The 13,309-nt window shown below is 57.3% G+C and overlaps 1 protein-coding gene across 1 annotated transcript in view; it reads left to right on the plus strand.

The window, feature by feature from the left end:
- Nucleotides 1-7,162: 7,162 nt before the first annotated feature.
- The window catches only part of IGSF11 (immunoglobulin superfamily member 11), a 29,095-nt gene continuing 22,948 nt past the window's right edge, over nucleotides 7,163-13,309 (plus strand). Inside the window, exon 1 of the mRNA XM_029080952.2 lies at nucleotides 7,163-7,279. Within this exon, the coding sequence (XP_028936785.1) occupies nucleotides 7,201-7,279 (79 nt within the window). The 5' untranslated portion in view covers nucleotides 7,163-7,200. The remainder of the gene's footprint in view (nucleotides 7,280-13,309) is intronic.

Genomic DNA, 13,309 nt, shown 5'->3' on the forward strand with positions numbered 1-13,309 from the left:
GGCTGGGGGATCCGCGCCTGCGCAAAGAGAGGCCCCCTCCAAGCCGGCAGGGACAGTAATCATAATAATGATAGTATTTATTAAACGCTTTGCTATGGGCCAGGCACGGTTCTCAGCCCTGGGGTGATCATCATCATAACGGCATTTATTATTCTTATTATTATAGTAAGTGCTTAACAAATACCAACATTAAATACCAACATTAACAAATGCCATTATTTTTATTATTATCTTTATGGTAAGTGCTTAAGAAATGCCACTATTATTATTAGCCCAGCTCTGAGAACCGCGCCTGGCCCATAGTAAGCGCTTAACAAATACCATCATTATTATTACTGTCATTACAGTAGGTGCTTAAGAAATACCATTATCATTAGTAGCCCAGCAAAGCACTCTTCTAAGCGCTGTGGGGATACAAGGTGATCAGGTTGTCCCACGTGGGGCTCGCAGTCTTCATCCCCATTTTCCAGATGAGGGAACTGAGGCCCGGAGAAGTGAAGTGACTTGCCCAAAGTCACCCGGCTGACAAGCGGCGGAGGCGGGATTTGAACCCACGATCTCTGACTCCCCCGCCCGGGGTTTTTCCACTGAGCCGCGCTGCTTCTCTATGATGAGAACTGAGAAAGGTGCTCATTCAATTCCTTCATTCGATCGTATCTGTCGAGCGCTGACTGCGTGCAGAGCACTGTACTGAGCGCTTGGAAAGGACAATTCGGCAACAAAGAGAGACCATCCCGGCCCACACTGGGTTTATGATCTAGAAGGGGGGAGACAGACGGCCAGACGATGATAATACTAATGTAATAGTAATGTTGATATTTGTTGAGCGCTTACTATGTGCAGAGCACCGTTCTAAGCGCTGGGGGAGATACAGGGTCATCGGGTCGTCCCACGTGAGGCTCGCGGTTAATCCCCATTTTCCAGATGAGGTCACCGAGGCCCAGAGAAGCGAAGCGACTGGCCCACGGTCACCCAGCTGACAACTGGCAGAGCCGGCATTTGAACCCGTGACCTCGGACTCCCAAGCCCGGGCTCTTTCCACTGAGCCGCGCTGCTGCTCTACAGGACGCCCTTTTGTCCCATAACTGCCCAGCACGCCTCGTTCTTGCAGTTTTTTCTCACATCCCGTGACTGTTTGGAAACACTGAGCTCGTTGTCCTCCAGGAAACATATCTGGGATAGGGAGGGTGAAGCAGGCTGGCCCAGTAGAGAGAGCAGTGGCCTGGAAGTTCGTTCAGTCATGGCTCAGTGGAAAGAGGCCGGGCTTGGGAGTCGGAGGTCATGAGTTCGAATCCCCGCCTCTGCCACTTGTCAGCTGGGTGACTGTGGGCGAGTCACTTCACTTCTCCCGGCCTCAGTTCCCTCATCTGTAAAACGGGGATTAAGACTGTGAGCCTCACGCGGGACAACCTGACGTCTCCCCCCGCGCTCGGAACAGTGCTCTGCACATAGTAAGCGCTTAACAAATACCAACATTATTCTTCATCCATTCACCTGAATTTACTGAGCGTTTACTGTGTGTGAAGCCCTGGATTAAGCAGTGGATTAAGAACCACAAGCAGCGTGGCTCAGCGGAACGAGGCCGGGCTTGGGAGTGAGAGGTCGTGGGTTCTAATCCCGGCTCCGCCGCTTGTCAGCTGGGTGACTTTGGGCAGGTCACTTCACTTCTCTGGGCCTCAGTGACCTCAGCTGTCAAATGGGGATGAAGACCGTGAACCCCACGAGGGACAACCTCACTACCTGGTATCCACCCCAGTGCTTAGAAGAGTGTGAGGCCGTTGTGGGGTAGGGATCATCTCTATCTGTTGCCGAACTGGACTTTCCAAGCGCTTAGTAACAGTGCCCTGCACACAGTAAGCGCTCGATAAATACGATTGAATGAATGACTTGTCCTTTCCAAGCGCTCAGCACAGTGCCCTGCACACAGTAAGCGCTCGATAAATACGATTGAATGAATGACTTGTCCTTTCCAAGCGCTCAGCACAGTGCCCTGCGCACAGTAAGCGCTCGATAAATGCGATTGAATGAATGAACAGTGCTTGGCACATAGGAAGCACTTAACAAATACCGTCATTATTATTATTATTATTATAATACCACAAGGAAGAAGAACTTGGGTTCTAATCCCAGCTCCTCCACTTGTCTGCTGCTCTTTGACCTTGGGCCAGTCACTTCACTTCCCTGTGCCTCAGTTTCCTCGTCTGTCAAATGGGGTTGAAGACCCCGAGCCCCAGGGGGGACAGGGACTATGATGTCCAATCCGATTAGTTTGGCTCTACCCCAGTGCTTGGAACAGTGCTTAACACACAGTAGGCACTTTAATAATGTTAGTATTTGTTAAGCGCTCACTGTGTGCAGAGCACTGTTCTAAGCACTGGGGTAGATACAGGGGAATCAGGTCGTCCCACGTGAGGCTCCCAGTTAATCCCCATTTTACCGATGAGGTAACTGAGGCACCGAGAAGTGAAGTGACTCGCCCACAGTCACCCAGCTGACAAGTGGCAGAGCCGGGATTCGAACCCATGACCTCCGACTCCAAAGCCCGGGCTCTTTCCACTGAGCCACGCTGCTTCTCTTTCCTTTAACAAATATCATCACTATTATTATTATTATTAATATTATTACCGGCTCTGTCGGATCGTACTCTCCCAAGGGTTTAGCCCAGGGCTCTGCCCACAGAAAGCCATCAGTTAAATGCTATCGATGTCGAAGAGAGTGGAGAGATAATAAATTCATCCGTTCAATCGCATTTCATTCAATCGCACTGACTGAGCGCTCACCGTGTGCAGAGCACTGTGCCGAGCACTTGGGAAAGTACAATAAGCTGTGCCACACGAATGGTGGTTATGAGTGTGTGTGTGTTAGGATTGAGGGGAAAAGCAGGAGAGGAAGGCATCTTCCCCTTCCCTTGGCCGGACTCGGAAGGATTGGGATTTACTTGGAGAGAAGGCAGTGCGGTCTAGTGGTCACTGCAAGGACTTGGGAGTCAGGAAACCTGGGTTCTAATTCCGACACTGGGTGACCTCAGAGAGGTCGCCTAATTTCTCCGTGCCTCACTTTCCTCGCCTGTAAAATGGGGCTAGGTCTAAGGGGGAGAGAGAAAACGGGACTTGAGCCCCCTTTTTGACAGACGGGGAAATCGAGGCGCAGAGCAGCGTCACGCAGCTCGCCGAAAGGAGAGGCAGGATTAGAACCCAGGCCTCCCGACTCCCAGCCCTGGGCTCTTTCTACTGGGCAACACTGCATCTCTTTTTCAAGAAAAAAGGGAGAAAAAAACCCTTTAGCAGGGGATGAGGCTGTATTTTTAGCAAGAGGGACTAAATTATGGAGAGGGAAAGTGGAGAGGGAGCCGGGAAATTCTGTGTAAATGTTTGCAGATGAATAATGAATTGGACTTTCTCACATCAGGGGGGCTTTGATTAAAGCCCCCGGCTTTCCAAGCAAGAGGAGCCATAGCCGGTTATTAAGCCAGTTAATTGTGTTTTTCCAGGGTGACGATTTGGTGCTTAATTTGCACTTGGCGAGGACAGGGGCTTAAATAATAATGACGGCATCTGTTAAGCGCTCACTATGTGCCAAGCACCGTTCTAAGCGCTGTGGGGGGATGCAAGGTCATCGGGGTGTCCCACGACGTGGGGCTCCCGGGCTTCATCCCCACGTTCCAGATGAGGGAACTGAGGCACAGGGAAGTGAAGCAGCTTGCCCGAGGTCACCCAGCGGACAAGCGGCGGAGGCGGGATTGGAACCCAGGTCCTCCGACTCCCAGGCCCGGGGTCTTTCCTCTAGGCCGCGCCGCTACCCAGTAGGCCGCGATGCTTCTCTCCTGGACCCTTCCAGGGCGGAGAAGACGGGGAGAAGAATCCGAGGTGGAAATGGAGGGGGAGGAAGAAGGACAGAAATCACACTTTGGTCACCAATTAAAAAAGGTGGCACTTGTTCGCAGTTTTTCGGTCAGGAGGAAAGTTTTCAGGTTCGGGTCTCCGTTGCCATGGTGATGATAAATAAGGCTGTAATAGCCCACGGGGGCCGGCTCCCTTCTGAGCGAGCTGGCACCGGGCAGATCATTTTTCGGAACGAAAATTTCTATTTTCGACACGGACCCGCGTGGGCCGGGCCTCCACGGTGGAGGACATCTCACCCCGCCCTTTGCTTTTTCAAAATGGGATTTTTTGAGCCCTTACTCTGTGCCCCGAATTAATCGCCGTGGGATTTGTTCAGCGTCTACTACGGGACAGGGCCTGTCCTAAGCGCTGGGGTGGAGACGAGCAAACGGGGTTGGACGCCGTCCCCGCCCCAGGTGGGGCTCGCGGTCTCCGTCCCCGTTTTGCGGATGAGGGAACCGAGGCCCGGAGAAGTGAAGGGACTGGCCCGAGCTCGCCCGGCCAGTCAAGCGGCAGAGGTAGGAGTAGAACCCATGACCTTCGGACTCCCACACGCTCTGTATTACGCCATGCTGCTTCTCTGTTAAGCACTTATTACGCGCTCTGTACTAGGTGCCGGGGAAGACACAAGTTAACCAGGTTGGACACGGTCCCTGTCCCCCGTGGGGCTCCCGGTCTTCATCCCCACTTTCCAGATGAGGTCACTGAGGCCCAGAGAAGTGAAATGACTCGCCCCAAGTCACACAGCTGACAAGCGGGGGAGCCGGGATTAGAACCCACAACCTCTGACTCCCAAGCCCGGGCTCTTCCCACTGAGCCACGCTGCTTCTCTGCTCCTCGAGGGCCGGATGTGGTCTTCCTTACTCTCCCAAATGCCAAAGACAGTGCTCCCTACTAAAGACCTGGGGCAAAGTATATATTATTTATCACTCTATTTTATTAATGTGTGTATGTATCTATTTATTGATCTATTTTGATGGTACTGATGCCTGTCTACTTGTTTGCTGTCTCCCTTTTTAGACCGCGAGCCCATCGTTGGGCAGGGATGGTCTCTATCTCTTGCCCATTTGTACTATCCAAGCGCTTAGTACAGTGCTCTGCACACAGTAAGCGCTCAATAAATATGACCGAATGAATGGATGAATGAAAACAATTTTTGGGTCGACTAAAATCTTACTACGTACCAAGCACTGTGCTAAAACCCCAGGGTTTTATTTTTTCAATAGTAGTTGTTAAGTGCTCTTGCTCTTTCCATCCAGCCTAGAGTCTTTTTTTTTAAATGGTATTTATTGAGCGCTTAATGTGTGCCCGATACTGTACTAAACGCTGGGGTAGATACAAGTTGATGGGGTTGGACGCGGTCCCTGTCCCAGGTGGGGGTCATCAGTCTCACTCCTCATCTGACGGATGAGGGAACTGAGGCCCGGAGAATCGTAATAATAATGACGATGGTATTTGTTAAGCGCTTACTCTGCGCCCAGCACTGTTCTAAGCACCGGGGCAGATACGAGGTCATCAGGTTGCCCCCCGTGCGGCTCACCAGTCTTAATCCTCGTTTGGCAGAGGAGGGAACCGAGGCCCAGAGAAGTGGAGTGACTTGCCCAGAGTCGCCCAGCGGACAAGTGGCGGGGCCGGGATCAGAACCCGGATCCTTCTGATTCCCAGGCCCCGGGGCTCTACCCGCTGGGCCGCGTTGCTGCCAACGGGATGACGCCCTTTTCTCCCACCGCACCCCAGCTCGCATTCTTTAGGCCTCTCAAGGCTTCGGTCTCCCCTGGCCACCGGGGACCCCCCCCCCCCCAGTTCTGCTGAGTGACCTTGGGCAAGTCATTTCACTTTTCTGAAGCAGCGTGGCTCGGTGGGCCTCCGCGGTCGTGCGTTCTAATCCTGCTCTGCCACTTGTCAGCTGGGTGACTTTGGACAAGTCACTTCAGAGTCCGGGCTTGGGAGTCAGAGTTCATGGGTTCGAATCCCGGCTCTGCCGCTTGTCAGCTGTGGGACTGTGGGCGAGTCACTTCACTTCTCTGGGCCTCAGTTCCCTCATCTGGAAAATGGGGATTAACTATGAGCCCCACGTGGGACGACCTGATTATCCTGTATCTCCCCCAGCGCTTAGAACAGTGCTCGGCACATAGTAAGCGCTTAACAAATACCAACATTATGACTATTATTATTATTACTTCACTTCTCTGGGCCTCAGTGACCTCATCTGTAAAACGGGGATGAAGACCGTGAGCCCCGAGGGGGACACCCTGATGACCTTGCATCTCCCCCAGCACTTAGAACAGTGCATGGCACATAGTGAGCGCTTAAGCAGTACCAACATCATTGTTATTTCTTCTTCTTTGGGCCTCAGTTCCCTCGTCGGTCAAATGGGGATTGGGGCTGCGAGCCGCAGGGGGGACGGGGACTGGCGTCCAACCCTACTGGCTTCAGATTCGCCCCAGCGCTTAGCACAGCACCTGGCATCGAGTAAGCGCAGGGAGAAGCCGCGAGGCTCAGTGGAAAGAGCCCGGGCTTCGGGGTCAGAGGTCATGAGTTCGACTCCCGGCTCTGCCACTTGTCAGCCGTGTGACCTCGGACGAGTCACTTCACTTCTCTGGGCCTCAGTTCCCTCATCTGTAAAGTGGGGATTAAGACTGTGAGACAACCTGTTTACCCCGTATCCACCCCAGCGCTTAGAACAGTGCTCGGCACCTAGTAAGCGCTTGACAAATACCAATATTATTATTATTAGGGGAAATCCCCCCGCTGGGATTATAAAGGGCGGTGTGACGGGCTACGCGGCACGCCGCTAGGGGGCGGTGTGTGTCCAGGTCTGTGATGGGGGGCACGGTCCGCTTCCCCCGCCGTTGCCGGGGAGACGGGCGGGGGGGCGGGGCGTTACTAAGGGGCGGGCCGTCACCAAGGAGACGGCGTCGCCGGAGCCGCGGCCACGTGGAGGCGTGGCGTTGCCGGGGGGGGCGGGGCCCAGCGGGGGCGTCGTCCGATGGAGGCGCGGCCTTCCGGGGGCGTGGTCACCGGGGGCGTGGCCCCGCGGGGGCGGTGTCGCTAGGGGGCGTGTCGTTACCAGGGCGTGGCCAGAAGGGGGCGTGTCGTCGCCAGGGGGCGTGTCCAGAGGGGCGTGCCGTCGCCAGGGGGCGGGCCCCCCGGGTTGGTGGGCGGGGCCTGTTGGATCCTCGTGAGTCCGTGTGTGTGTGTGTGTGTGTGTGTGTGTGTGCGCGCGCGGGGCTGGCGGCCGCCCCCTGTTCCTCCTCCTCCTCCTCGTCGTCGTCGTCGTCCTCCTCCTCCGGGCCGCCCTCCGTCCTTCCGGCCGTCCATGCGGGCCCCGGGCCCCCCGCCGCGGGGGGACCCCCGCCCCCGCGCCGCGCTGCTCCCGCTGCTGCTCAGCCTGCAAGGTCAGAAGGGGGGGGGGTCAAGGGTCAGGGGGCAAGGGGGGCAGGGACGGTTGGGAGCCTGGGGGGGGGAGGGGGGGCTTGGTCTCTCACACACACACACACACACACACACACACACACACTCACTCACTCTCTCTTCCTTCTCTTCTTTTTCCTTCTCTTCTTCCTCCTCTTTCACCTCTTCTCCTCCTCTTCTCCTCTTCTTCTCTCCTTCCTCCTCTTCTTTCCCTCCCTCCTCCTCTTCTCCTCTCCCCACTCCTCTTCTTTCCCTCCTCCCCTTCTTCTCTCCCTCCTCCTCTTCTCCTCTTCCACCTCCTCTTTTCTTCTTCTTCTCTCCTTCCTCCTCTTCTTTCCCTCCCTCCTCCTCTTCTCCTCTCCCTCCTCCTCTTCTTTCCCTCCCTCCTCCTCTTCTTTCCCTCCTCCTCTTCTTTCCCTCCTCCTCTTCTTTCCCTCCTCCTCTTCTTCTCTTCCTCCTCCTCTTCTTCTCTCCCATCTCCTCTTCTCCTCTCCCTCCTCCTCTTCTCCTCTTCCAACCCTTCTTCTCTCCCTCCTCCTCTTCTTCTCTTCCTCCTCCTCTTCTCTCCCTCCTCCTCCTCCTCTTCTCCTCTTCCTCCTCCTTCTCATTCGTCCATTCATTCAATAGTATTTATTGAGCGCTTACTATGTTCTCCTCTCCTCCTCCTCCTCTTCTCCTCTTCCTCCTCCTCTTCTTCCTCTTCCTCTTTTCCTCCTTTTCCTCCTCCCTCTCCTCTTCCTCTCCCTCCTCCTCTTCTCCTCTCCCGCCTCCTCTTCTTTTCCTCCTCCTCTTTTCCTTTTCCTCCTCCTCTTCTCCTCTTCCTCCCCCTCCCCGCCCCGGGCCTGCAAGAGAGGAGAGGGCTGTCCTTCCTGACAGCCTGGCCTGTTTTGAGCCCTTACTCGGTGCCGGGTCCCGTACTAAGCGTCGGGGTCGATCCAAGCTAATGGGGCGGGACCCACGGCCTTCACCCCCATTCGACGGATGAGGGAACTGAGGCCCGGAGAAACGAAGCGACTCGCCCGAAGGCCCGCGCACCAGGCGGGCGGCGGAGCCGAGATGAGAAACCCAGGTCCTTGGGGCTCGGCGGGGTAGGCTGGAAGCCCCTCGAGGGCGGGGATCATCCCTGTCCACTCTGTTGGACCCCCCCAAGCGCTCAGCACAGTGTTGTGATCCCAGCGAGCGCTCACGAGGTACCAGCGATCGAGGGGTCAGGGGCCGAGGGCGGGGAGAATTAAGGGGCGCGGATCCGAGCGGGGGAAACGAGGAAACCCCAAAACTTTCGTGTAACGTTCAGTGAAGAACTCCTCCTCCTCCTCCTCCTCCTCCTCCTCCCCGAGTCCCACCTTCCGACGGACGCTCGTCCGTTGGCGGAGGAGACTGAGAGATTCCCGGAAATCCTAGCGGAAGATCTTCTTCCTAGTGATGGTTGTTGTTGAGCGCTCACTGTGGGCCGGGCGCTGTTCTGAGCGCTGATAATGATGGTGTGTGTTAAGCGCTTACTATGTGCCGAGCCCTGTTCTGAGCGCCTGGCTAGATACGAGGTCATCGGGGGGGGTCCCATGCGGGGCTCACGGTCTTCATCCCCATTTTCCAGACGAGGGAACTGAGGGCACAGAGAAGCGACCTGCCCAAGGTCACCCAGCAGACAAGTGGCGGAGGCGGGATTAGAACCCACGTCCCCCGACTCCCAAGCCCGGCCTCTTTCCGCCGAGCCACGCTAAGACTGGGGTTTGGGCGGATGCGTCGGGGGCGTTTATTGAGCGACGACCGCGTGCGGTCAGTCGGTTGGATCTACTGAGCGTTTCCGGCGAGCGGAGCACTGTGCTAAACTCTTGGGAGAGGACAGTGCGACGGGGTTGGTCGACACGTTCCCTGCCCCCGAGGAGCTCTGAGTCGGGGCTATTTACAGGGCGCTTCCTGGGGGCCGAAGGCTGTACCGAGCGCTGGCGAGGGGACGGCGTGGCGGGGTGGGGAGACACGTTCCCCGCCCGCGGTGACTTGCGGTCGTATTTACTGAGCGCCTCCCGGGAGGAGAGAGCACCGTGCTCAACTCTTGGGAGAGCACGTTAGAACAGAGTTGGTAGGCGCGTTCCCTGCCCCCAGCGAGCTTACAGTCAGTCGTATTTACTGAGCGCTGTCTGCGTGCAGAGCTCTGTACTAGGCCCTCGGGAGAGTGCGGTGCGACAGATATTCGCGAGATAGGTTGCCTGCCCACGGCGAGCTTACGGTCGTATTTACTGAGCGCTTTCCGGGTGCGGAGCGCCGTGCTAAGTGTCGTAACCGCCACGCTGCTGCTTCTGTCCGTACCCGTCACCGATTTATTTCCGTCCATGTCTGTCCTCCCCTGAAGACCGGGAGCTCGTCGAGGGCAGGGAACGGGTCTGTCTTTATCGCCCTGTCGTCCTCTCCCAGTGGCTTAGCACACGGTGAGCGCTCAATAAATCCGATCGATCGATCGACGACCGATAAGGGTTCCCGGTGCCCAAGGCTGCCGAGCCAGAGAGGGTGGTGTTGGGCCGGGGAAGAGGGGCGCGGGGGGCCGAGGGGAAGGGGGAAGGAATGAGGGGGGGAAAAGAGAGGAGGAAACGAGGAAGAGCCTGAGGTAGGCAGAGGAGAGGATTCGGGAGAAGTAAGAGGCGGGAAATCAATCCATCAGTGGTATTTACTGAGCGCCCGCTGTGCGCAGAGCACTGTTCTAAGGGCTCGGGGGAGGCCAGGCCCAGAGAGGGAGCCGAGACGCGTTCCCGGCCCATATCGAAGAAAGCAGATGGCGGAGGAGGGCGAGAGAGACGGTGCTCGGTCCGAGGGCGGAGTTGGAGCCCCGCGGGGCGGGTGGGACGGGCCCGCACTTGAGGGTCCGGGGGGCCCGGGTTCCGGTCCCGCCGCCCGCCGTCGGGCGAGTCGCTTCCCCTCTCCGGGCCTCTCCCTCCTCATCCGGCAAACCGCGTCCAACTCATTCAGTCAGTCATATTTATTGAGCGCTTACTGTGTGCAGAGCACCGTACCGAGCGCTTGCAAAGTCCAGTTCGGCAACGGGTGGGGACCATCCCCACCCGTCAGTGGGCTCACGGGCTAGAAGCGGGGAGGCAGACGACAGAACAGGTCGACCCTCATCAGTAGCGTCGAAGGAGGTAAATGGAATTATAGATCAATACACATCATTAAAAACATAAATAGAATTATAGGTATGTACATACGTATCCACGTGGTGCGCGGAGGGGGGGAGAGGGAGGGGGTCGGGGCGATGGGGAGGGGAGGAGGAGCAGAGGGAAAGGGGGGCTCAGTCTGGGTATCCGCCCCGGGGCTGGGGACAGTGCTTGGCACACGGTAAGCGCTTAGCACATACCAGAATTATTCTCATCCCCCTCCTCCTGCTGAGGCGGCCAGGGCCGGGTGGGACAGGGACCGTGTCCGCCCCGACGCCCTCGGGGTCGACCCGGCGCAGTGCTAGGTACAGAGTGGGTGCTCGCCGGGGGCCGTGATGATCGACAGATTAAATAATAATGATAATCATAATAATCATGAAGGTATCTGGTAAGCGCTTACTACGCACCGGGCACCGTTCTAAGCGCCGGGGTAGATGCAAGGTCGTCAGGTTGTCCCGCCTGGCGCCCGGAGTCTTCATCCCCATTTGACAGATGAGGGAACTGAGGCCCAGAGAAGTGAAGGGACTTGCCCCCAGTCACACGGCCCACCGGGGCGGAGGCGGGATTAGAACCCAAGGCCTCCCACTCCCCAGCCCGGGCTCTTGCCTCCGAGCTAAGTTGGGGAGAGGGGGAGCGGGAGGGTGAGGAGGCGGGGGCGGGTCCGTAGGCGGAGGGCGGAGGAGGGAGGAAGACCCTCCGTCCACGCGGCAGCCACGGGAAGGTGGCGGTCCCCTCCTCCCGCCCCGGGATGTTTGGAAACAAATTCCCGTCTTCCCGTAGCCATGGCAACCGATCCGCTGATGCCCCGTTACCACCGCGCGGGTCATCCCAACTCATCCCCGCCTTCGAGTTTCCAGATCTGCCCCCCGACCCGGGCTTCGGCCCCAAGTTTCCATCCCCCAGTGTGAATTCCTTCCCGATTTGCCGGGTCGGGGTGGGGGGAAGGAAAGTTTTTATTCCCTTTTATTTCGGATCATTTCTAAAAATAGATTAAAAAAAAAAAATTGAAACCGGGAGCCGAGCTGGTTTAATGCGTTCTCTCGGAGAGATCCTTCCCCTCCTCAGGAGGGGAGGTGATGCGTGGATGGAGCGCTGACTGTCCGCCGGGCACTGAGGGAGACCCGAGGTAACGGGCCGGACGCTGTCCCTGCCCCACGTGGGGATCGCGGTCAGTCGGTGGTGTTTATCGAGCGCTTACGGCGTGCTCCGCCACCTGTCAGCTGGGTGACTCTGGGCGAGTCACTTCACTTCTCGGTGCCTCAGTGACCTCGAATGGGGATGAAGCCCGCGAGCCTCACGCGGGACCACCCGATTACCCTGTATCTCGTAGGACAGTGCTCGGCACATAGCGCTCAACAGATACCAACATTATTAGTAGTATTATTGGAACCCGTGACCTTCCGACTCCCGGGCCCGGGCTCTTCCCGCCACTTCCTGGGCGCGAAGCACTTCGGTAGACGTTTGGGAGAGGAAAATACAGCGATAAGCAGACGCGTTCCCTGCCCACGGTGAGCTGACAGTCTAGAGGGAGAGACGGGGGTGTGAATAGAAAGAAAGAAAACGAGGGATGCGGACCTAAGCGTGAGGGGATGGAGAAAGGGAGCGAGTCGGGGCGACGCGGGAGGGGGCGGGAGAAGAGGAGGGCGCGGTCAGGGAAGGCCTCCGGGAGGAGACGGGCCTTCCGTCAGGCTGGGAAGGGAGGGAGAGCGGTCGTCTGCGGGATCTGAGGAGGGAGGACGTCGCGGGACGTGGGCGAGGGGTCGGCGGCGGGCGAGACGGAGGCCCGGGGAGGGGGTTCCCGGACCCGGAAAACCCTTCTTTTCCTCCCCGGGGCAGAACGGCCCGAAGGCCGACTACCGTTTGGAAATAAATCGGGCGATTGTATCGCCCGCCGCCTGGCCGATGAGCACGGACCCTGTCGTCTGACTCGCTTTGGAGCCGTCCGCGCACGGCCTCGCCCTTCATGGATTCTCTGGTCCTCCCTTCTTCTGGAATCCCTCGGAGGGTTCGAGCGCCCGGCCCGCTCGGGGTATCTGCCGAGCGCTCACTTCGTGCTGAGCGCCGGGGAGAGGACGGGGCAGCGGATTCAGCCGACACGTTCCCTGCCCGTAAAGAACTTGCCTCCGCCCCGGTGCTCGGCGATCAGTCGATCGACGGTATTTACTGAGCGCTCGCTGTGTGCCGACCCCTGGAGTCAGCGCTTCTCCGGGCCTCAGTTCCCTCGCGTGGCAAAATGGGGATTCAGCAGCTTGGCTTACTGGAAGGAGCCCGGGCTTGGGAGTCAGAGGTCACGGGTTCTGATCCCGGCTCCGCCCCTTGTCTGCTGTGTGACTTCGGGCAAGCCACTTCACTTCTCTGGGCCTCGGTTTCCTCATCTGGAAGATGGGGATGAAGACCGTGAGCCCTACGTGGGATAGCCTGATGACTTTGTATCTGCCCCCAGCGCTTAGAACAGTGCTTGGCACGTAGTAAGCGCTTAACAAATACCAACATTATTATCATTACCAGGACCATGAGCCCCACGTGGGACCCGATGAGCTTGTATCTTCCCCGGCGTTTAGTCCAGTGCTCGGCCCAAAGTAAAGGTGCTTAACAAATACGGCAATTATTACGATTATTATTCTAACGATTACGGTCTAGAGAGGAGCTTACAGTCTCACTACACTTAGAATGACCTTCAGAAGGACCTGGGGTCTAATAATAATAATAATAACGGCGGTGTTTGTTAAGCGCTTACTGAGCGCTGGGGTAAATAGGAGAGAAGCAGTCCCCGTCCCCCGTGGGGCTCGCAGTCTCCATCCCCGTTTGACAGATGAGGGAACTGAGGCCCAGAGAAGTGGCTGGCCCAAGGTCACCCAGTAGACATAA

The sequence above is a fragment of the Ornithorhynchus anatinus genome, chromosome 16, assembly GCF_004115215.2.
Source record: "Ornithorhynchus anatinus isolate Pmale09 chromosome 16, mOrnAna1.pri.v4, whole genome shotgun sequence".
NCBI classification, from domain to species: domain Eukaryota; kingdom Metazoa; phylum Chordata; class Mammalia; order Monotremata; family Ornithorhynchidae; genus Ornithorhynchus; species Ornithorhynchus anatinus.